At 36.0% G+C, this 26,103-nt stretch overlaps 1 protein-coding gene across 1 annotated transcript in view; it reads left to right on the forward strand.

The window, feature by feature from the left end:
* The window catches only part of LOC129353315 (glutamate receptor ionotropic, kainate 5-like), a 177,649-nt gene that overhangs the window by 93,737 nt on the left and 57,809 nt on the right, over positions 1–26,103 (forward strand). Inside the window, exons 2-6 of the mRNA XM_055022595.1 lie at positions 4,975–5,133; positions 17,267–17,431; positions 19,858–19,955; positions 22,370–22,535; positions 25,242–25,420. Coding sequence (XP_054878570.1) covers positions 5,025–5,133; positions 17,267–17,431; positions 19,858–19,955; positions 22,370–22,535; positions 25,242–25,420 — 717 coding nt within the window. The 5' untranslated portion in view covers positions 4,975–5,024. The remainder of the gene's footprint in view (positions 1–4,974; positions 5,134–17,266; positions 17,432–19,857; positions 19,956–22,369; positions 22,536–25,241; positions 25,421–26,103) is intronic.

Below are 26,103 nucleotides of genomic sequence, written 5' to 3' on the forward strand. Positions count from 1 at the left end.
TAAGACCTTTTTCAAGAAGTTGTTCCAACCAGTAAGCAAATTGGAGATACCACATACCTAAAACTTGCACATAAGGTTCTGTACAAGGAGTGACAGAATAGGAAAAAGATATTTTTAACCATGAAGTAAACATCTCCAGATCTTGATCGAATCCAAAGATGCAACAAACTGTCTGAAATCTAGCCTGTTATGATTCAGATCTTTCACCTTTGTGGATTTTACTTCATTGTCAGTCCAAATTTAACCTTTCTCCTTTTAAAGCCAAAATGTCAACAGCAGGATGAGTGACAAATTAAGGGGAAGCCAGAAACATCAAATCCCTTAATAAGGGAATCTGACAGCTGTTATGTGGTGTGAGACATTTTGCTGGCATGTTTTGTAGCCACTTGTCATTTTGGAGGGATGGGTTACTGCAAATCAATGCAAACAAGTTCTGACTGATTGAAAAAAAATATTCTGGTATGTTGGTTTCTTTAGGCATGTTTCAACAACAGAAACTTTTACCAAGAACCAGTGAAGTTCTTTTATTTAAATTACCCTTTCAAGTTCCAGTGTATTTACTGGCTTGTAGCCAGAAAAGGGCACTTGAGGGAAGGTAGTACTTTTTTATTTAATTGGAGCTTTTGGGATCTCATGAGTAAAACACATTTCTGGAAAATTACTGTTCACACATAAAGGTCCAGTTAGTGAGAAATATTTTACTGAGTATAGAAAGGGTATGTTCAGAACATGATTCCTTATCATATTCTAACTAAATCCATTTGGTGTTTTATTAACGTCCCATGAGAGCCCTGATAGTCAAATAATATTTATTTCAGTTGTTCAGAAAGTGAGTCGCTCTGACATCAGGTGGAGACTGTTCAAGCATTTAGCATGCCGAGGTGACTGGACCATAGTTATTGCTGACAGAGTGCCTGCATGGGATTGAGTGATGGTATTATTAAGTCAATACTATAACATTTGAGTGTCATGTGGGTCAATTTTGTTGTATGTATACAGAACATATGTGTTTTATACATTTTATGTTATGGTGACAACATGACTACAGTTAAATTTAGATAGTTAAACACATTGAGAGTGATAGTCCACATTTCAAGGATATCGGGAATCACACTGTGAAGACAGTGCAGAATATATGGAAACAGAGGTTCAGTCCACTTTACGATATAATTGGATCTCTTTACTCCGTAGTATTTATGTAGTCATAACTTTAACCTCTTCGACTGTAAGAATAGATCAGCGAGTCACTATGTTCAAGACAGAAATTTAAGCAAAATAATCAGTCAACTTATTTATTGAAGAATTGATGAGATACTTCAATGAAGCAAAAGGGAAAAACAAAACAGAAACAAAGATAAAAGCTTTAGCTGTATGTCTGGAATATAAACATTTCAAAAGACGTATACTATATGTTGGTTTCTTGTTCCATTCATTTTCTTTTATTATAAGCATCGCAAAACTGTATTTTTTTTTCTATTTTTTATACTAAAACAATAAACCCTGGATGATTGGTTGACTGGATAGATAGATATTTATTTTCATATGTTTGTTTTTTAAGAATGATTTATGCTACGTGCAGAGATCAAACTTCCCTCTCTGCTGTTTTCAGAGGAAGAAATGTGTTGCATGTCAACAGCTAAATGAGAGGATTACCATGTCATTATACTGGTTTGAGTCAGCAACACTGCGCTTCATGATGCCATTGCTGCAAAACAAAATCTTCTTATCCCCTGAAGGAAAATAAAGCTAATATCCTATATTTAGGTGAGCATTAAGGCCCATTACCCAACAGATGGGGTGCTTAATTCGAAGAACTCTTCTTTTGTTGGGTGAAACAGTTTTCTTTACCCCTTTTTTTTCTTCTTCTTTTACACTCACTGCATCTGATCAGATCATGGAAGCATTATGACCTAACCTGTCACATAAATGTTGCTGTGATTATCACAAATGCCCAACAACAAATTGGGTTTGAAAAAAACAACAAAAAACCCATGAAGATTAGGGAGATTATTTACCATATTTAGCCAGATCCAGTTGTATCAACACCAGATAAATCTGCAGTTTGCAGCTGAAATCTCAGTCATGAAAACATTATTTTTGGTCGTTTTTTAAAATAAAGTTTTACAACTTAGCAGAAAACACATTTATATTCTATGAAAGAGTTGCAAAGTCTCCTGCATTATAATTGAACAGTGAGGTAAGAGTGACTCACTACTGCAGCAGAACATTTTAATCTACAATTTAACCTTTATGCTACTTCTCTGATGATAATTTAGGCATCTGGAATATTTAGAAGCTTGCTTTCAATTTTTTTTTTTTTTTGGTTTTAAATATCATGTTCTGCGACATTTGATTTCTAAAGCATTTTTTGTCTTGAATGAAGGAAAAGTGTGTGAGTTGTGGGAGCCAAAACAGGACCCATGTATTCTTTGTAATTGATGTTGAGCTCCACTGATTGATTCGATACTACCATCTAATAATCTTGTTTTTATCAACCATTATGTGAAGCCTGTAATGGACAGAGGAACAGTTTTGTTGCTGTTCAATAATAACTCAATTGTTTAATTTAAAAGCTAAGAATTGGTGTTTTTACACACAAAAAGGACATAAATGTTTTTAAGAAGATAGCTGGAGACTCAGCATGTGTTAAATTAATGTGGATCTGCTCAGCACAGATAGTAACATTTTTGGTCTCATCATTTGATAATGTGCAGAATGTTTCCATATTTATTAAACTCTTGTCTGCTGAGTGATTTGCCTTATGTGGTGCAGTCCAAGAATTACAAATTGGCAAGTTTAATTTGGTCCATTTTCCCAATTCAGCCATTTATTTTTTTTTAAAGAATATCATTTTTTTAAAGAATATCATTTTAGATTCACCGACATACACAAAAAGATTTTTAAAAAAACCAGTGTGATAGCAGCTTTGGGAGATTTATTTAGAAAACAGAAAGTCTTGTGCTATAGCAACCGTGTTACAGATAAGTAACACGGTTTTGGCAAAACAAATACTCTTGTTGCATTCAGGAACGTAGGCATGTCTTGGAGTTTGCATGAGAGACTAAAACCACTAAAACCACTGTACATGTGAACATATTCTCCCTGAGAGTATGTGTGGAGGAAAGTTTGCTGTATGATATATTCCATAAAACTGAGCTGCAGTGAAGTGTTTCTTCATTGTGTTATTGCATATATTAAACATAAATCAAACTTGCTGTGTTCATTAACTTTCTCTTCCACAATATTACCTCTTATGTCTTTGAGAATATAAGTTTGGTCTTTATTGCGGCTGCTGTGACCCACACCATCTTCACTTGTGAAGTTGATGAAGTGAGGCTTTAAAGCCTAATGCCTTGGTGCGCTCTATGTAAATTGCAGTGAATGCGTGTCAGCTAAATGCCTCCAATGTAAAATGAGATTGGATAGAAAACAGCTAATAGAGCTGCGCCTGTGATTAGCCTCGGAGCTGCTGCAGCGAGCTGTGGTGCTGGTTTGTATCAGCAGGGTCCCGCTGGCTCTGTTTGCCTGCTGACATGATAGTGTTTCCTACAGGAAATACCCTAATTAATTGTTGTCATTATGTGTGTTTTTTTTCCTACCTGCAGTCAGTTCTCATTTCCTGTCACCATTCACATCACATCTCTGCTCTATTTTCATTTCTTAGACCACCATCTATTTTTGTTTTTAATTTCTAACTGTCTCTGCATGATTGTGAAACTTAACTTGTTCCTCTGGATCTCTTCTTTGAATTTGTATTTTCCTCCGCTATTCATCTCTTTTATTCCTCCTTTGAAATGATTAAAATTCTTGCAGTGGATGTTGGGAAACATGAGGTGTATTTTGGAGGCAAAGCTGTTTGGAACTTCAACAAAATCAGTGCCTGGTGGCTCCCACAGATGAAAAAGAGTGTAATTTCTTTTCATCACTGTTGAGACATTCAATGGACTCAGATGGAAAATGATTGAAGATATTTTCTACATTTCCTCTGTCTTGCTGCAGTTTGTTTAAACTGAACACTTGAAGTAAATATCTAGTTCTCTAGTGTTGTAGATTTACTCTTGTGATTTTGCATCTTTCATCCTTTTTACATTTGATTAAGTGGAAAGATTAGAGATTTTATATTTGTATAGTTTTGTCATTTTTTTTGCTGCAGAAAAGAGGCAGCAATGTTTGACTTGCTCTTTGATAAATTCGTTCAATAATGACTTCTGTCTGACAAAAATAATTTTACTTTAGCCCAGAATTTGAAAGTTGTTTTTGTGGCATCATAAGAATAATTAATAAGAACCAAAAGGAAATTGCCTGCATTATGAAGTGGCTGTCTTTTTCTACAGAGAGAACAGCTATACTTTGACAAATTGCACCATGAGGAACATTACCTGGAAATTTTGAAGCAACATCTTAATACATCAATTGGGAAATTAATGCTTAGGCACAACTAGGTCCTCCAAATGACCCTAAGCATTATGTCAGCTTAGTTTTACATTTCCTCTGTCTAAGAAGAATATAGTAGACATTTTGGAGTTACCATCACAAAGTCCAGATCTCAGCCTCAATAAAATGGGCTGAAGAAAATGATCAAATAAATTTTTGGTCCTGGTACTTAGCACAGAGAAATTATAAAACTAAAAACCTTCATCTGGCTTAATGTCAGATGGAGAAGAAATGTTATGTATTTTTTTGTGCAAACGAACAACTATCAACTGTGTGTTTTCCATTTTGACAATTTACCATTCTTATTTTTACCATTTTATCACCATCATCTGACATTTAACTTATTTATGTGAGTCAAGCATGTGTGAAGTTTTCAACCGGATTCCAAGCAGCAAATTTTGTACCATCCTTGTTAATAACCGACTCTGTAAAATAAAGTGGGTGACATCACTGCTTAAATAATACGTGACATGCCACAGTGCTAGCATATATGATATATATGAGTAATCAGTAGTAATGGCGCTTCCATTTGTCTTGAAGGTGGCGGTACAGGCAGCCAGCAGACCATTCTCCATGAGGAGCAGTGGAAGATGCCGGCTCTGCCAGCACTGCTGCTGTCGATTTATGTTGTTGTCCTGCTGCTGACTATGGCACCTCTCTTCTTCAGCCAGGCCAACACCCTATCTGCCGTCCGGATGGGTGAGTACAGCAACAAATGTTTGGTTTCAATAATGTCTTTATTCAAGAGGAAATTTTGAACAAAACTCTCTTCACCGCTAATTATTCAATCACAATTTTACATAAACATCATAAATTTACTGATCACTCTTCATTGAGATGCATGCTGGGGAATTCTTACTTTTTGTTTAAAGAAAGAAATTATAGTTTACAGTTTGAAAAAGATTTATTGTTTTTGATTTTGATTGAAAAGGTGGGATTGAATAGTAAGGTGTACTAGCAGTTAATAGGAGATTTCAGATGGAGGTGGTTAAACACTGTCTGGAGGATGCATTGTTTTATGATCCAGCTAAACATGAGGAAAGATGTGGTATTAAAATGGGTCATTCATATTTTGTTGCTTGAATATGTGACAACCAGCATCATTGCATGTCTCTACATTAACAATGGGCACTGTCTATACCTGTTAAAAGAGTATTCTTCTGGGGGTACTGTGTAATACTGGTCTTGTGTGTTTGTGTCGGTGGTGCAATGCTTTACATGATGGTATCTCTTCTGGTAATTCATTTGAGAGGTCTGCACTGGTAAAATTACCAAGGACAAAAGTGAAACCATCTGGGTATTTTTATCCATGTCTGTCGTCAGCTTAGCTGGCTGTTGTTCATCTTTTGATGTGTAGGCATGTGGTGGTTTCCAGGACATGAAAGTACAGGTAAACACCAGCCACAACAGCTGAGAACCCTCTGTGAATAAAAGGGTTTAGAGATTATTCAAAATGACTACAGGTTAGGGTTAAATGTCTCCTGTAACACTCCTGCATGAGAATATACAGGAAAAAAAAAAGCTGATGTAAGGGCTGCACAGTGGCGCATTAGGTAGCACTGTTGCTTTGCAGCAAGAAGGTCCATGTCTGCATGGAGTTTTTACGTTCTCCCTGTGCATCCATGGGTTCTTTCCAGGTACTCCTGCTTCCTCCCACAGCCCAAAAACATAACTGTCTCTCTAAATTGACTGAGCAATTAAGATAGAGATGAATTGGTCTCTCTAAATTCTCCCTAGGTGTGAGTGTGTGTGCATGATTGTTTGTCCTGTCTGTACACCTATCCAGAGTGAACCCCACCTCTCATCTGAAGCGTTCACTGGAGATTGACACACCCTTATCCCTAGTGGGGTCAGGAGGGGTGCTAGAAAATAAAGTGATTCAGATTCTGGGTGCATTCTCAGTCTCAAGTCATTTTTAAACATTTGCATTAGATTTAATTCCAGGTCATCTTCTATTAAAAAAAGCACAGAATTGGCTGAGTGGTGGGAAATGATGGCATGTTCTGATCGGGGAAAAGGGACACTCTGCAGTTATTGTAGATCTAAATTGGGGGAAAACAGATTTCAGATTGCCTGGCAGAGCATATGTATGTCAGATTACTGAATTCGTTGAGGGACTATTCATTAGGATTATTTGATTACCAAAAGGTTTGATAGCTGCTGTTTTGTTTTTTCTTATCTTTTTAAATGGATTTTGCTGATAAAAATATGCATGTCCTCTGGATCACCTCTGAATATTCTACCCTCTTCTACTCATTACACTTGTTCTGTTTTGCCACTGGTGTATCCCTCCCATTTTGATTCCTCTCACACAAACACGGCTTTGTTTCTGTATTTAAAAATCCCTCATGGCCTCCCTTTGGCTTCTTCACTCTCTAGATTAGTGCTTCTTTTATTGCTCTCTTCATATTTTGTTTTCAGTCCGTGTTGGATCATTTGCAAGAGGAAATAAACTCCAGCAGAACCAAATATGGTGACATCCCCTCACCGTTCCAGGACCAGAGTGGATCTCTGGGGTCATGACCTTTTATTTTTCATCCTCACATCATCCAAGGGTAGAAGGTTAACGCTCATAAAAGCAGAGCCTTAATATTGACTTTAAACGTACAGCATTCTTGCGCTCCGATAAGATCTTTTACCTGTTCTAATCCCAACCTTGTAACCTCATGTTCAAATCCCTTTTACTTTTAACTGGAAGAGCTTTACAAAGACTGTCATGCACTTACATACATGCTGCCATGGCAATCGGGTCACGCAGTGGTTTGTCACGGCTCACCTTTTGCTCTTCCTTTAATACAAGCTGAGTGCTAAACACTCACTCGGCTTCAGCTGACACATTATGCGTTTGGTACATAACACATAATGTTATATACCAGAAAATTCCTCTTTCTGGGAATTTCAGGCATCTTCAGATGAGCTTCAGAAAATGAAGTGGAAACCAAAAGCTAATATTCACAGATAGTATTACAGAGAAGTTGGATTTCAGTGCCAATCAACGTAACCTGGTGAAAATGTGGCCTTATTTAATCACGCACCAAATATAATCACCACATTTCTTTACTTTTTTATTTTTTTGGACAACACAAGCAGCTCTGCATAATCCAGCAATTGGTTAAACAGAATGTGGGTCTGATCTGAACAATCTCAAGAACAGATGAGAATGTTAAAACATTTTTAGTTTGAAGGAAATAAAATGCCACAAAATATATAAAGTTGAATAAATCTTTGAAGGAATAAATGTTTTTCACAGCATTACATCTGTGTAGACTTTGTCATAATTGTGTAATCTGATAGAGTTTAATTTACCTCAGTTCATTGTCTCTCTATAATCTTGTCTTTGTATTTGTCTGCAATTTTACTTTCAGAAGTAAAATTGCTTTATATTATGAAGCAATAACAACAGTGACTAGACTTAAAATAAGAGTAAGAGCCTCACATATGCAGGATATGATGCAGTGTTCATTTCAGTGGGCAGTTAGAGGAATCTGATCTATAGCAGATTGCATATAGCTGCACATTAATTAAACAAGATCTTTGAGTTTTTCACTCTCAAAACTAAATAAATAATTTTGGCAGAGTTTATGTATTGCTTCTTTGTTTCCAATGCATTTCTCTCATCAGGTGTAGAAAATTTTACTTTTCTTGTACTCCAATGCTCTGAGCTTTGAGCAAAATTTCAAGGTTAATTACTCAGTGGGTGGAAAATCAAAAAAAGGCTGTGTCAAAGTGTTTCAATAATTGAAGGACTCCTGTTGTGGTTTATGCTGGAAGCCAGATGTAGCTGATGTTGTGACAGGTAACCAAACATCAAGCAGAAACAAGGAGATATATTTATATTCACAAGACCTTCTTGGTTGATAGGTAATGGTTTTGTTAACAAAAGTAGCAGTAGGCACATGTTTATTATTTTCAGATTTTCAGATCTAATAAGAATCCAGACTTTTCTGTTTTTTTTCTGTTCTGTCTCTCTCTGTAATTGTTTAAAGTGGTCTAGATCAATTGTTCTCTTTGGTGTCTGACAGAGTTTCAGAGGGTATTTTTGGAGACCTTTGTACTTTTCAGTCCAGTAGTTGACTATTGGAAGAGGATGTTTGTGTGTTAAGATTCTTAGCACTAATCTATGAATCACTCAAGCACAAAAGGATTCAGTGAATTGCAACAGAAAAGACGGACTGTTGTCAGCACACAGCACATAACTTCACTATAAAACAATTTTAGCATTGCACTTTCCCTTTTATAGGAATTCATAAAAAATATATACCGTAAATAAAACTGCAAAAAAGTGATTCTCAAATTTGTCGTGTTTTTTGTAACATTTAGGAATTGACATTTTGATTATTACGACATATAAAAACTGACAGAACAGAGGTGAATAGATCGTCATTTGATTTAAAATCTGTCAAGGCTTCGGCAAGATACTAAAAAACAACACATGGATATTTACAGAACATATCTAGTAATTTGGTCTTTAGAAATTTTATCTTTACATGAACTTTTGATGAATATACATTAGTTGAGTACGATGATTAAAGCAGTTTTTTTAGAAACTCCGAAAACGACTGCAAATGACAGTCCACAAATTCCTAATATTTAGGTATCTCTAAACACTACATCTGAAAATATCATCCATGCCATACAAATATCATACTGATTGAATTCCTCCACTCTGACATTTTTAAATAGCTTGTGGGTTTTCATCAAATCCCCATGTTATATTTAATTTGTTGCAACAAACCACTAAAAGACATTAACCGGCACACACTCTGAACAACAACGTACCATCTACTAATTAATCACTGATGCACAGTTCAATTGTCATGTAGAGAAATGACCCAGATTAAATCAGAGACGGTTCTTATAATTAGTGGAACTGTGTGTTTACGTTGCAGGTCTCCGACCGTGCTGCTGCACCAGCTAACAGATCAATAGGTGTCTGTGCCAATTAGTGTTCAGAGAAACAGGAGTCTCCATTATCACAGTTGCAGTTGTCACTGAGCTGTTGATTTAGACAGTGCATTCACCATATACGAAGATAAACCTATTGACAGAATATCCGCAGTGACCTGCAAAAGAGTTTGCACAACTCAACTACAAAACTTAAATGTATTTCAGCACTGTTTCATGTGACACAGAAACACGAGGTAGCGCATCGATTTTGAAGCTGAAGTAAAGGCATACAATATTTTTAATAATGTTCTATAATAGATTTTTGCATATTTACCGGCTACAAGTCCTTTAGGATGTGTGCTTTGGGAACCCAGATACTCTTGAAAATTTTCTTAAGTTAAGTCAGTGTGACTGAAAGTTCAGTTTATTTAGGGAGATATGAATGTGAAATCAAAGTCAAGGTCATTAAAGTGAACTCTGGTGCAATTTGAATGTATGTGTGAATGCCAAGCGGATGGTAGACCATCTCGAAAACAGGAAGGGGATTAACATCCAGTGCATTGTGGGTAAATTCAACCAAAGCAGCACTGGTGGGGGGAGAGCTGGTATTTTTTCTGCTGTGTATATTACATGCTGAATCAAAATAAGACCATAATGGTAAGCTCTACTGGGATTTTATAGTAAGTGAAAAAACGAACAGATTAATATAAGTTGGTTGCTGAGAGGAATCTTTCCAAAGCCCTCACAGACACTGATCATTGCTGAGAACAAGAAATAATTTTACTCAAAGTCACATGACAAAGTCACAGGATTTTATGCTTACACATAGCTAGATAAAATTCAGAATAAGAATTTATTTTGAAAAAAGGTGGACGGACATGCAGAATCTCTTTGCTTAATCCCCAAAGGAGAATAACTACTCCAGTGTCACAATTCTCCAATAAAACTCCGTGACAGAAAAGTTAGAACAAAATCAATATATCTGTAGAAACATGAACTTGTGGTGATATACTCTTAGAAACATGAGTGAAAAGCCATCCCGTCTGCCTCCAAGAGGGCACTGGCCACCAGAGGATTGCAGCAGTGCTGTAATCTTAACTGCAGGCCACTGGTGCAATCTGTTGTTTTTATTCATCTTTTTGTCCTGTCTTGTTGAATTTGTCGGGCTAACTGTAGCCTCCAGAGTCCGTACTTCGACTCTCATAACAGGTATTGTCAACAATATGAATCTCAGTAGAAGGATGTGACAATAAAACCTGCTAGTCAATTTTTAGAGAAGGTACACTGTCTCCAGGGGTTGAATAAAATCAGTCTGCAACACTCCTTTTGCCTTGATAAAAGGAGTTATTTTATCATGTCTCGGGGTAAATTGTGGGTCTGTCACTTTGACTTGATCTAAACAGTCTTGTTTTATAAAAACAACATGAGGCTTCTGTACCACCAGGGAGGAAGAAGGGAGTGAAGATGTTTTGTCAACAGGATAAGAAGTGAAGTTCAAACAACATTAGTTCATATTGAATTTGGAGGAATCTTGTTTTGCTCCTCGATGAATGTAAGCATTGCTTTCAGAAAGAAATGTATTGAAAATACAAAGAGAACTGCTAAATATGGTAAATGTTTTCACCACTAGATGCAACAAATGGGGATATGGAAGCAATAGTGGAATCCTAGTAGCTGAAGAAATACTGGCACAGTGGAAAAAAATACATTCAATTCCAAGAACATAAAAAAAAAAAAAGTTTGATGTTTTTACACTCAGTTATGTTTCTCATCTTTTGAGGTCTGAATAGGAGGGGGAAATGCATTGATGTTGGTAGAGCTGGTGCTGTATCCACAAAATGACTGCGATTTATCACATGGGAAATTGCCCATGTCAAAGTAAAGTGTTTTTGGGGAGATGGAAATACCGAATTTATCATTTAGTCTGACCGCTTCAATAACTCTCATCCTTTGGCAAATAAAATATATTTTTCCAAGTCTGATACTGGATGTGCCACATGTGAACAAAGGGGATTTAATCAGATTTTGTAGCTTTTTGGACACAAGTCTGCCAATCACAGTTTGGACATATTCATGTGTCTTGTTACCAAAATGATATATGTATCATCTTGAGTTAAACCAAGATGATATGTTTATCTTCTTGGCAACATTGTCATTTTTACCACTGGTTGATGTTGTGCCTAGTTTTTCATGCTTGTTTTTAGTTGTGTGTCCCCATTTTTATTGCTTTGTTCTGCTGTCTTACATATGTATATCTGTGTATATATATGTGCAGTCTGCATTCTTTCATCTGAAGAACATTTTCAGGATCAAAGGATCGATCTCCAACCCTACTTTTCAAGTTTTCTGTTTCCTTCCCAGAAACAGAACCAAACATAGACAAGCAGAATTCACTTTCTGTGCTCTGCTCATCCGGAACAAACTTCCAGAAAAGTGCAAAACAGCTAAAACACTGAGTTTCTTTAAATCAAGGCTAAAAACTAGCCTGATTCATAACTTGAACATGTATTGATATATTTGCTTGATTATTTTGATTATGTCATTTGACAAAAAGCAACGTTTATTGCTATTTCATGATTAAGTTTTTATGGTTTAAAGCACTTTGAACTGCCATGTTGCTGAAATGTTGTACAGAAAAACTTGACTTGACCTGTTTCTTAGGTGCCAATATAGATTATTTTATATTTTAAGTTCAAAATTGTTAAAATCAGACCAAACTATTCAGACTATGTGTTTCACCAGAGCTGTTTGCTCTCCTTTAAATGGACTATTGATTATTTACCCAAACGGTGTGCTTCATTTGGACAGGTATGATAGCTTAGCAGAACTCTGAAAACAGATATCAGTCCACTTGCCAGCAAACCTTGAGTTAAAAAGTAAGGAAGCAAATTAGCTGCAAACCAAAAAGATAGAGAAACTACAGGGAGGACGCACCATATTGCAATAACCCGCTCTGCAAAATACCCAGTAGCTTTCTGTCTCACCTACTTTTCATTCTGGGCAGCATTTTGTGATAGAGCCTCAAAGTGCATCTGCAGTTGTTAGAACTGCATGTTGCTGTCTAGGCAGTTTGGCTCACTTTCAAAAGTGTGGTGTAAAATTGAATTAAACCAAGTAATGATGTGAAATTTGTTGGCACTACTTTCCCAACTGTAGTGAAACCGGACATTTTAAATTGAACTGAAATCGACACAAATGCCCAAAACATAGAGTTGGATTGTATGATGACATCTTCTTTTTCTTGATCTGCTAGATTTTGTGCAGCTCGGTCAGATAAGTGTGGACTTATCACAACATAGGCAATACAACCTAAAGCAAATCTTCAAATCTTTCACAACCTAATGAAGGTTGAAGTGTTTTGTTCAGACAGTGAATTCAGAATGACTAAACAATGTAACTTAAATTACATATTCAACAGAAATTCTGATTATCAGAGGGTTTAAATCTTTGAATTTCTTGCACACTTTTCAGTAGAAATATGCATTTGTTGTTTTGCCTTACATATGTGAATAAAATAACACTTTTTTTCACAAAATCTCCAAAATTCTAAAGGCAAACTAAACTTTGTACCTTATTTTGTTTTACTTTCTTCCCACACTTGCACAAGTACAATACCTTAGGCAGAAAAAAATGTATCTTCTGAAAAGCATATTCATAAGAATTGAGAAGTCCCTGCACACCTTTCATTATAATGGATGATAATGGTCCAGCACTGCTCTTCTCCCACACTTTTTATTCATGCTTTTTCTGTCTCCCGCTGGTAGCCTGTTAACGAGTACCAGTGAGCTACAAATAAAGATGGTCTGGCTGTGCTTCTCATTTACTGAAAAACAATGAGGCAGGAGACTGACTGCACTCCAAAACCTTAAGGATAGAGTTCAAGTGCTTGACCTTTCTCTGATTGCTTGTTTTCTGCTTTGTCTGTCTTTCCAGTAGTTCTAACTGGCTGCAGTGTATGTATTTATGTTGTAGGACTTGCCGGAAAAGTAAATTTAAAAAAAATCCTTTTAATAACTCATTGAATTTTAAAGACTTTGAGGTTATCTCTCGAGTTGTTTGAGTGCTGATGTGGATGTAGTCTCAGTGACCGAAGAAAAAATTGGGAACTGTGTAAACAGAGATAGTGTCTCAACGCTGCTGTGCTTCTTAAAGAGAATTTTTTTTTTTTATCTGTCGATTCATCTTCAGCCTCTTTTTTTATTGCCTCTTTCTTTGCTAAGTCTTCGACTTTCTGAGAAAACTACTAAACTTTCTATTGAGCTCCTTTTTGGTCTTTAACAAATGTCATCAAGAATATCTTGAGGTCGGAAAGTAAGTCTCCAAACTCTGAGATCTCTTTAAGAATACCATTGAAACAGAAAAAGTTATGCTTGAGAGGGCAGGTTAGCGGTATTTATTTATGCTTCATTTAAAACATTTAAATCATGCAAAATCTTTAATAAATACTCATCAGGCATGTTAATATGTCCATCTCTGCAGTTTCAGGTCAGATTTTCCTTATGCACCACAAATCTAGAACAATGGCAGAAGATCACACATCACTCCAGGCTTAGCTTCTCATTCTGGATTTAGCAGTAAATTTTAGAATCCATTTTATGATTTTAATCTTCACTTTTAGGGCCTAGTTCCCAGTTCCACCACCGCTGTATATTTCTGACCTGATAGAACCCCATTTGTTTTCCCGAGTACTGATGACCACTTGTCAGAATTTATTGGTATTCCCATTCACTCGATTCAAAACTCATGGAGATTGTATGACTCAGGCAGCTGCACCAAAATGGTGTAAGTCGCTCCCACTGTCCTTTGGTTTCACTCACTCCATTGTCTCTTTTAAACAGCAACTGTTTAAAAGTTGCTGTTGTACAGAAACACTTTTAATTAATGACCTCGGTGCTTTATTTTGTGTCACTGTGTTTTGTCTGTTTTTTAGGCTGTTTTACCCATGAAGCACTTCATAATTTTCATCTGTGAAAGTTGGAGTATAACTGAAATTGACTGAAATTAATTATTCAAGAAACGCAAATCAAATCCAGAACAAATGCCTGGGCTGCAGATTTCCACTTATCAAATGATTTCTGAAGATGACAGTCGATGAAGAAGTTTGCAGTAAAGATGGTGAAGAGGAAAGTCTTGGTTCACTTATTACATTTTTACACATGGTAGTCAAGTAGGCAGCTAATTGCGGCTCCGACTCTTGTCAAGTGGTTTTCAGATCTGGTGTTGCCAAGGCTCTGGCTCATAATTTCTCATGACCAGGATAAAGGTTTTTCAATGATGACTCATATTCTGCCAGAGTTTGTTTTATAAGGCAGTATATTTTTGTCATTGAAGCACTCATTGGTGGTGTCTTTTGCTGATATTTATATTATTTGAAAATTAAACTTGGCTTTGGCTGTAGTTCTCTTTGAAAGCCCGTCTTTTTGTAGACCTGACAGTTGTGGGTCCTTTTTTTTCCTTATGGGTGTGGGTTTCATTAGCTTCTCAAAAAAACAAAGTGTTAGGAGTTCATACCAAGTCTATTTTCTGTACTCAAGGAATTTTCCCAGGCACATGAGAAAACTCAGCATGAACCATCTGGCTTTCTTTGAATTCCCCTGAACTGGTAAAAACCCACAACAGTCCTTTGGAGGAAGGACAAGATAAATTGCCTGCTTCTTCACTCCAACAGTGGTTAATTATTCAAGAAACGCAAATCAAATCCAGAACAAATGCCTGAGCTGCAGACTTCCTGCTTGTTATTGAGATACAGCAACGTGGTCGCTTGACTTTTAGTTGTTTTTCTGGCGGGTCTCTCTTCCACGGTGTTACAGCTGGATCTGTGAAGTTGCACAGCAAAAAAATTAAATAAACTAAAAAAAAACAAAACATTTCTAAAAGTGTTTTGTTTGAAATTTGTTTTTTTCTGTTTAACAGTGTCTTTATAGAACCAAGTAATTTGCACAACTTTACATGCTTAAATACATTAAAATATGTCTTTGCATTTTGGGTATGTTGTCTGTGTAGTGAAAAAAACGGGTCATATTTTTTGCATTTCCATCTGCTATCTGTGAGTGCTCTCATCCTGAAACACACTCACAGGTTCAACATGCAAAGCAGACAAATCAGTGGGGAGGGTGTAACCAAAATAAACATGGCAGGTGTTACTATTCACAGCCAGCGGGTACTTCTTACTTTACTGTTTCTAATAGTAGGAAGCTTGACGATGATGTGTGGGTTTTACACGCTGCAGCTTTACATAGTTTCTTACTCTACTCTGCTGTTTGTTCAGAGACACAGAGCAGTATTAATTCTATTTTTGGTTTGGCATGATGCTTCATCTGATGCTGTCTTTTCTCATAGGATGTAGGAGTGTTTTAATATTGTAAATATTTCTACCCTGATTATACATTTTAAATGAAATTCTGATTTAACTCGCTACTGGCCAGTTTCCTATCGTAACAGCCGAGTTGGCTCTTCATTGAGAATATTGGCTTTTAATTTTATCTGTTATTTTATCTATGAATAATTTGCAAATACCTGTACAGTATAAGATATGCACTGCTTAAGAAGAAGTAAGAGTACTTAGGTGAACAAAAATAATGTGTTAGTGATGTCAGGGATATTATCACTTCTATTTGTAGTTGTCAATTCACTAATAGCTGGGTTAACATGAAAAGCGCGCGATTAACCTGTCCATCTGAATTCCAGCTTTCACTTGGAATCAGCTATGCCTATTGGGGATGTTTGCTCAACCTCAGAGAAAGGAGAAGGTCTCTGTGATCTTAGGTTTTTCTTAGTAATAAACATGTGTCAGTGGTTGCTATACACCAACTCTTTCTATTTCCATCCTGAAAGTTTTTACTTTGATCATAAAAAGCAGTTGTTTTTTTTGCATTAACTCTCTTAGACAAGAGGCAAGAAGCATTCTCATTAGGAGCTACTGGTGGGCTTATAGACACAAACAATCAATTTAAATTCTATGTTTAAGATGTAGCTGTTTCTGTTTAGTTTAAGATAAAACCTGTAAAAACACAGAGACCTAACATTAATCCAAAGATAGCTTGACAATTTTATGAGCAGAGTTCAAGTCAGTTCACCCTAAAGAGTTGTGGTGACAGGCAGTATTTTTCCACTCAATACTGATGTTCTTTTAATGTATTGCTATAAATGTGTTAAACTTTTTTAACACTCCTGGTGGCGATCAAATCAACTGATGGGGTTTTTAGAAATTTACAACCACTCCTTAATATTTACAAAAAAAAAATGTTGATTAAAAATAAAACTGGTGTTTATAGGACACCTGTTTTCAGGAAAATCAGCTTAATAATATTCAGTGTGCAGTTAAACTGTCTCCACGCTCTATGATCCTCCACACAAACATTTATGATGACGGGTTGACATGGCACTGTGAAAAAACAAATGGGATGTGACTTAAGACCTGGCTCTACCACCAGCTCCAGTTAATCACTGAAATCCCTGTTGGTTTCAAGGCTTGATTTCTGCTGCTTCAGGCAAGAAATAAAAAAGAGCAATTCTTTCACTTTAATCCTCACATGTGCAAGTTTGAGAGATGGGGATTTATTATATTTTAAATGTAATATTTGAGGTCTGATGAGTGGTTGAGCATTTCAGCACAGCTAAGTTCAAGAAGGTTCTCTTTTGAAAGAAATATTATTTTAGAGATTTTATTAAAGCCCAGGACTCACGAGGTATCACAGAATTGTGTAATTACACACTTTAATCACATCACATGTCTGTACAAAAATACTTTTCAAAGGTCATGAGATATTTTAAAACAGATAAATCCCCCACATCTTCTTGAATGTGTTAAGAACAATTAATAATCAGAATATAAAACTATATAAAAAAATAAATTTTGGTTCTGTCACACGCACCGGCGCGCCAAAACTCAGACACCCAGCTAATGATTGCATACTGCTTCTTCTGGTCTTCTTTCTTCCTTCAGCGGCCATTTTGGATGACCAGTCTGTGTGTGGTCGTGGTGAGCGTCTGGCTCTGGCTCTGGCCAGAGAGAACATTAACAATCAGATGGAGGGTTCCGCCCAGGCCAGGGTAGAGGTGGATGTCTACGAACTGCAGAAGGATTCCCAGTACGACACCACTGACACCAGTAAGCCCTGTCATTCCCCCTGACTGCAGGTGACATATTTGTACATGTAAAGCCATTCCTCGAGAGTCATAAAAAAGATTGGGTTCCTTTCAGAAGAGGCCAAAGTTATTTTGTTACTGTAGATAAATGTATCATGTAGGATACATAAGACTATGGAGTGCAAATATGTAAAACCGTTTGTTTTTTATCTAACAAATCAAAGTTAGTTTGGTGGAGAAAATTCTTGATTCTCGATCCAGTGGCGTAAATCACAAATTAGGAAAGTCCAGTAATTCCCAACATCTCTTTGTCGCTATGTTTCAGTGCAGCTGAATGCTAATGCTAAACATGTTTAAGTTTTACCCAAATCCATTTTATGTGACTAAGGTTAATGCAACTGATTTCATTGAGAAAGATTAGTTGAATGAAAGTAATCATCCTTTTGTTTTTGTTTAGAAATGGCAAACATAATACAAAACATACTCTACTCAGAGCAGCTGTTATGTCAGGTTGAAGCTATTTATTGTGAACTGGTGCTATATAAATAAACTGAAGTGAATTTAATTAACTGGCTGTTGTAATATTAGACACTGACAGAGTAGTTTGGCTGGAGGTGTCGGGAAAGGCAAAGAAAGCCTCCAGTAAAGTTGGGAAATGTTACATAAGCCAAAATAGATATTCTGGGCCCTGACACAGATATTATACGAAACAGAGGTTTTCTTTAGACTTTACTCTGAGGCTTACAAGCTTCCCCCCTTTTTTACTGTAACAATGTTAATTTAGACCAAAACTTACATTTTGGATTCTTTAGACTACAGGACACATCTGAAAAAAATGATTTTCCACCACATTTTGCATCACGACATGAGACACAGAGCAGTCCACAATTCTTTGTTGATTTCTTTTCATTTACCCTTAATATAACATCAAAATGTTTAAAATGTTGCCTTTAAGGAAGATGTCCTTCTATAGACGTCCTTAATTGAAGGACGTCTATAGAAGTCCTTCATTTCACTTTAATGTTTTGAATATCCACATAAAAAGTCATAATATTAAAAAATGTTTTGAAATATAAAAATTATTGAAGGGACAAACTTCTGAATTTGAAAGAGTTAGCCCATCCAAATATTTCTCTTTGTAGCTTACCATTTAGCAAAAATGTATAATCCTTTCCTAGTAAACAGGAGAAGCTTAGTCTGATTTATTTATAGAAATTGCTAAAACATGCTAAGGTATTTTTGTAGAGTGTATGCGATTCTTTTTCAGCTTCATGTGGAAATTGTATTTTTGTTAAGGCTTGCGTTGAAATTAATGAACTGGCCCCAAGTATGAATGCTACATAAAATTACCATTAAAAAATGTCTGTCTTGGAGAAATTTACCTTCCTCTGAGCTAAATTAGATTTACAAAGTACATTTTTGGTTTAAATCAAATTTACTGTGCATGTTGACTGCGTCAGATGAGCAGTAATTTTCTTTCCAGGTGGTAATCAGGACATTAAAGAACAAGTCATAGGAACACAAGGACGGATGGCTCATGGCGATGTTTCTCCGTTTCAAGGTGTAGAGCGTTGGTGTGAAGCGAGGTCATGGCGACCTCAAAGCTTGCAGCATTCTGAATGAGCAGCTGCTGATGATGTTTATTGATTATGAACTGCCAGCGGTATAAGAGGAGACTTCCCAGAGGACAGGCAGTTAGGTTTTCTTTCAGAGTGGAGCACATAGACACACAGTGACGAATTCAAAACGGCACACCGTGTGCAGGGGAAAACCTGGCTAATTAAACCAGAATATTGAAAATTCTCCAGCTGTCCATGTTACCTGGGAACTTTGCTTCACACCTACAGTAAAGTTGGTATATTGGTTTAAAAATATAGAACTAAAGCTTGATCTCTGTAGAGTAAGATAAAAATCACATACCTATGATACCTCAGGCGGCAAATGACTGAGCCCTTTTTAGATTAAATGTCAACATTATTTATTTGTCTGGCTTAGGTACAGCTTTACATTTCATATGACATTTTTATTCTAAGAAAGCACACCATTCACCAAATAACATTATTAACTGAGAGCGTCTGTAATCAGACTGTGACTATAGTAATAATAATAATAATAATAACAATAATGGAGGAAGTGGGTTGCAGTTTAAGAAAGAAATTCAAATGATAGACTTTGAATTATTTGAATTCAAAGTCAATCATTAATGTCTTGTAGGACACATTTCACTAATGTAGGTCTATTAGAGTAGGATAATTTACCTACATTATTTTTGTAGGTTTATTGTCAATAATAAGAATGTATATGGTCAGATTTTACCCACAGTTTATATTTTTGTCTGTATTCACTATAATATTATAATTAGAATGACTATAGCAATGATATTCAAGTTATTAAAGTAAAGTTTAATTTAACACTGACCTCTGTTTCTGCATCCTTTGTTCCCATTAGTGTGCCAGATCCTGCCTAAGGGCGTGGTCTCAGTGATCGGCCCTGCCTCCAGTCCTGCCTCAGGGTCGACCATCAGTCACATCTGTGGGGAGAAAGAGGTGAGCCGTCTCTGGCCTGAAGCCATCTGATCATGTCAGTGGATGAAACGTCACAGGCCCATCAACTTAGAGCCAAAACTCAATCAATCCAAACAGATTGTTTCTCAATGTCAGTAATTTGGTTCTAATTTCTTCAGAAAGTGTTTGGAAAACCATCCATAACAAAGAGACCTGCATGTCTTTCATCCATTACATGGAAAGTTATGTGTTTGGTAATTTCAAACTCACTTCAGACAGGTTGAAATGAATTAATTTATGTTCATAGTTCACCGCCTGAACTCCAACACGAACAAGTTCCTGTTCATTTATCATGTTTTGTATAAATTAACACAGCAATATATTGGTTCTGACATCATTTCTAAATTAGCACAAGGTTTATGCTGCTGTCTGTTTTCCATTTGATTATCTCCTGTTGTCTTTGCTCACATAAAATGTATTTTATGATAAAACAGCTGCTATCATTCACATATTTTAATAGTTTCATCAAAAGCAATTAAATTGTGACTGAATGCGCTCCACGGTTTACTGGGCTAACAACGTTTCTGTGCTCACCTTTGACCCTCATTAAGCCAGCGCTGATAGGTTTGGTATTGGTTTTGTTTTGTGGTCTATAAAACTATTATTTTACAATCCAACACCCACAGTAATACAAAATAACATACTGAAATTCAAAATTGCTTGGACAAAAGCATTTTTTTCCTGCATATGCGTTTCTAATTTTACAGCTCTAAAGTCAGAATACACTCAGGTCATCCGCATGTGATTTTGGTTTTATGGAGTAAACCAACTATTGACTCTTTTCAAACAAACTAGCTGATGAAATCTTCAGTCACATAAGTGAAATACATCTCTGTTTCTTTTGGTTAATTTATTGCAGGATTGTTGAAGAAGAGTTCAAACCTAGATGTTTTTTTCTTGCATGTTTCTTCTGACTATAAGTTCCAACTAGTATCTGACACAGGAAGTGTGAGGAAAGCTCAAATATTAGGTGAATGGCAAGAAGGCCCTTCAATCTTGAATATCATCCCTTAAGATAAACTGTAAAAATGAGGAAACATGCCAGAGCTGGAAAAGCTTGATCACTGCAATCTCAATCAGATCAAAAGTTGTTGCTTTATAGCAAAATTAAAATAAAGTTTTCAGGAGTTTTAATTACTTTGGTCGCACGGTAAGTGCATAAGTGTACATTTTGTTCTAATTTCTAACAGCCCATTTGGCTCCTTATTAAAAACCAAGATTAGATTTTAAGCAAACTTTATAATTATTCTCATATACTGTGTTATTAATAACGGTAATAAACTTTGCACTCGTTCTTGAATGTAAGAGGTTACATTCGATTTAAAAACAAGATGGCCAACTCTTAAATTTGCAATAGTATGTATGTTTTAAGTCACTGCCAATAATGTTCAGTAAAAAAGTGAAACATGATGAAATGCTTAATGACTTATGAGAAACAAGTATTATTCGTTTCGATGCAAATGTTGCCAGATCAGCTCTCATGCAGATGCTAAAGCATGCTAACTAGTAGAAGAATGAACTCATGTTCACACTTTCAGTGAATCCACATTGCCACAATCTCACTCTTCATTTTCAGCTTCTAGCCATCATCTCATCTTGAACCCTGTACCTGACATGTCTCATAATACTGGATTCTAAGTTTCTTTTGTACATTATGTTTTGCCGGCCAGAGCAAAGCCCAGTTGAATTAATTACAGCTTAGCTTTTAAATTGCTATTGGTGTTAGTCAAGGCTAAAGCTCAGTCAGTTCTCCTGTCACTACATTCATCATTCATGACTGAAGTGAATAATTTTTAAATCTCTCATTAATTTCTCAGTTTTATACAAACCTACAAGTTACAGGAGCCATGTTCTGGTGTTTATACTGTGAGAGAAGAGTCTTTGAGTTTTCTTTTTCTTGGTTCTAGCTTTCCTTCTGACATGGATGTTCTTTATATCGGTATTTATGAAGTAATAAAAAACAAGAATATATACATACACCTATAGATAAAAACAGAGAAAAAAACAAAAATGATGTTTTGCAACATAATGTTCAAAGTCATTTTAGCTGCTTCTTTGAAAAGAAGAGAGAAGAAATTTCTGTTTTTTTTCTTTTCAAAACCAAAATAGCATAAGAAATAAAGGTGTTCTGCAGTACTTTTCAAATGTTTATTTTTTTTTAAAGCCTAGGCTTTGGTGTTCAGATTTTCTTTCTGACAGTGGATAAAGACAGAATTGCCTGTAACTGATGACAGACCATTTTGGCTGCTGTGACCTTCATTTTAGTTCTTCCCGCTTTTGCTTTCCTCCCTTTTATGTATTTTCTTCTTCATGCACAGTGTTTAGGTCTTCAGCTTGGTTAAGAGTTGCACAGCTTCTCTGTACTACTCTCTTTTTTTGTCTTCATCTATTCACAGATTCCTCATGTGAAGATCGGCCCTGAAGAAACCCCAAAACTGCCATACCTGCGCTTCGCCTCGGTGACTCTCTACCCGAGTAATGAAGACCTCAGCCTGGCCATCGGATCCATCCTGCGGTCCTTTGGCTACCCAACAGCTAGCCTGATTTGTGCTAAAGCAGAGTGTGAGTTTATTATCAATACCCTGTCATCTGTTTCTTATAATTCAGTCTCATTTGATTTATGACCAAAAACAACTCATTTAAAGCAGCAGTGGACTTGCTGCTAACACTATAAGTTGATTTTGAGTTTCTGGTTAGTTACTCTTATTCCAATCTGCTTTTCTTTCTGTCTGTTTATTTCCACTGTGCTGGATTTAGGTCCTTGTGCTGAGCAAGTGCATTGCATCCATCAAGGTTTTTGGTTTTCAAAGCAGTAGCTATTTCAAACTCTGTAGAGTTCACTGATGTGTCTAGACGATAAGTTTATTGTAAGCTTAGGGCTTGCCAAATCCTGCTGAGGCGATGAATCTGAAAGACCTTTGGAGATTTCCTGTCCTGTCTGGAATGTGTCCAGAAAGTTCTTCAGATCCTTAAAGTCAGAGCTGATGTGAACTTGATTTGTTGCAGCAGATCCTTCAACATAATGTGGCTGCTTCATGATTTGGCTCAGCCAGCAACCAATGTTGTCTTCTGACTCAGAGCACCCCACAAGCCTTATGGGCTTTTTGTTAATTTGTCAACATAATGCAAGGTTCTGGAATAAAAATGAGGACTTGAAAACTATTTACCAATATGTGACATACATTGGTATACTTTTTATGTTTTCTTCTTTCCTGCTTCCTATTAGTTCTGTATATCTACTTTCCCCTGTAAATGTGTTCCTAAAAAACAATCATGTTAATTTTTTACAAGTAAAACAGCAAATACTCACAGACATGAAGAAGAAAAAAAATTAAATTGTTTTGAAAGCTATTCCATGTCTGATTTGGGAATCTAATGACAACGGTTGCCATATGTTATAATAACGGGAAGCTTCCTATCGTTTTCATAATTGACTGCAAATTTAGAGGGCCAGCTGTTTTAATGCTTCAGAGTCGTGTAAAGGAAAAAAGCATGTCAAAGAACTGATGCAAACATCTGTCACTAAATAGCCAAACTATGATTCCCAGAGTCAAAATCCATTAGATTCCTGGATTTGTTATTATTTTTGCAATCAGAGTTATCATCCAATTCTTTGAGTTCAGAATTCACTTTATGTGAAATTTATATATATATATATAAACATATATATACACTTATGCTTTCTATCTCTGTTGAGTCCAAACAAAAAAATAACTAAACTGTTAAATCAAGCTTGTGAACCATTTAGAACAACTTTTCAGACATATTGTTGTCTTCTTTATGTCTCTTGTTATTGCTTGGTATCTCAGTATAATAAGCTTTTAATTTAGTAAGTTGTCGTTCTTTCTGCGTCTTGGTATTCAGTCACTATCAGTTCTTGTATTTGCAACATTTTGCCCTTTTTGTTTCTGGGGCACAAATCGTCCATAAAGGCACCTCATCCATTTTGCTTTAAACTGTGATGGTCATCACGCTTATTTGTCATTTCACACCATGTTTTTATAGAGCCTCTTCAGTAACCATAGGCAGCATCTGTCATGGGACGATTTTTACCTACCATGCATCAATTCACTGCTGCCTTGGGGACACTTTGTGCTAGATTTAAAAACCATTAATATTAAATCATTTCCTGCAGTATACAGTAAGAACATTTTCTTATGTGTCTCGGATAAATAACACCTGCAGGAGATACTATATTATTATAATTATTTTTGGGTAGAATCACAGTTAGTGGCATTAAGGTGTAAAATAAAGAAATATTGGAGTGAAGATAGAAATGTGTTGGTACAAAATTAGTGTCCAAATATGTTAAGGAGGGAATTGACCTGTTTGTTAGAGAAATCCCTGTGTATTCCTGCTGATAATTGAGTGTTAATCTTTTATTTACGCCTCTCTCTGGGTTACTGGGGTGGCGTTTTTTTAAGTTCATAATCTTGGTGAAAGTTATTTGAAGTTAAAAAGAGAAATTTTCTGAAGAACGTCAGGAGGATTTATTTATATTTCAATATGTTTGTAGGTAGCAGTCAATACTTCCAACGGTTTAAATCTTTTGAAGAACATTTAAATGAACAGAAAACAAAAAAAGTTATTTCTTTAGCTGAGCTAATCAGACAATTTAAGTGTGACCATAAACAGGATAAAAATGTGTACATAATTTCCATTTCTCTTTAATCAGCTGAGATGTGTGTGAACATTATTTTAGTGTTTTTCTGTATTCCTTAATAAAGCTTCATTTGAGAATAAGTTTTAATTCATAATAAACAAATTATGGATATTAGAAAAGTACATTTAAACCAGTTGTAAAGATATTCTTTATTTTTTACATTGTTTGAAATGCAAAGGTGCCTAAAAAGCTTTTACATCTGTTAAGACACCTGGGACAACATGCATTCTCTGAGGAAAGAAATTAATGGCCTCTCTACATAATCACCTTTATCCCAGTCTGTTTATTGCCTCTTTTAGGGCAATGAAGCAGCAACAGTTATTTGTCACTCTAATGATTCTGAATCCCATCAATTTAAATTTTTTTCTTTTCTCTTATTCAAATCAAAGTAATAATTTAACAAGCAAACAAGCTTATTACGCAATCGAACACTGTTTATGTCTGTAATGTTTCTTCTGGCTCATACTTTTTCAGCTTCACAATATCTGACAGTTATTGCACAAAAAAACAGAGATTATTTTAAGAGCCCTGTTTAGGAGCAGTTATTATATTTGTACTTTATTCTTAGAGACTTTTGCTTCTCTCTTTTTCTTCTTGTTCTGCAGGCCTGCTCCGACTAGAGGAGCTTGTTCGCCACTTCCTTATCTCCAGAGAGACGCTGTCGGTACGAATGCTGGATGAAAGTCTGGATCCCACCCCTTTGCTGAAGGAGATCCGTGATGACAAAGTGGCTACCATCATCATCGATGCTAATGCCTCTATATCTTATCATATTCTCAGGAAGGTGAGGCTGTGCACTGCATGTCATGTACATCAGCAAAATATGTAAATATTTATTTTTAAAGTGCTGAATTCTGACAGCATCTGAGCAGCCTGATTTGAGCATATTGTGACAACTTGTACATCATTAAAAATCTTTCCTCAAGCATGTACAAAAACACACTTTTTCACTTTAAATGTCAAACATAATTAAAAATCAAAATATCTGAGCAAATCAAATGAGTTGTGGCTCATATCAAACCAGTCTTATGGCAACTCTATTAAAAAACAAAGAAGAGTTATTCTTCAAATTTTAGAAAATTCAAACATTTTTAGCTCACATTTACACTTACTGGAAAGATGAAAGTAAAATCGATTAAGGCCATTTTTTTCAGTAGCTTTAAAATCTAAGTTGTGACTGTTTTAGTTTTACAGTGGACCAAAGGAGCAGAGCTGGACTCACCCACATCTATACACTCAATATTTGAACTACTTTGGTTGTAGATCTTGATGATTCTTCCAACTAAACAACTGGAGCCAACCAGAGAAAAGCCACATTTAAAGAAGCATTGGCAAGTTGACTTGTGAAACAATGTTATACCAAAATCCCACACACATATCTTGACATTTGGACAGTTAGAAAATAATGCCCACCCTGTTACTGTTGGTAGCTTTATAATGTGAAACGCTGCACTCAAGAAGCTGTCG

Source organism: Poeciliopsis prolifica, unplaced genomic scaffold (assembly GCF_027474105.1).
Source record: "Poeciliopsis prolifica strain line A6 unplaced genomic scaffold, Auburn_PproV2 SCAFFOLD087, whole genome shotgun sequence".
In the NCBI taxonomy this organism is placed as follows: domain Eukaryota; kingdom Metazoa; phylum Chordata; class Actinopteri; order Cyprinodontiformes; family Poeciliidae; genus Poeciliopsis; species Poeciliopsis prolifica.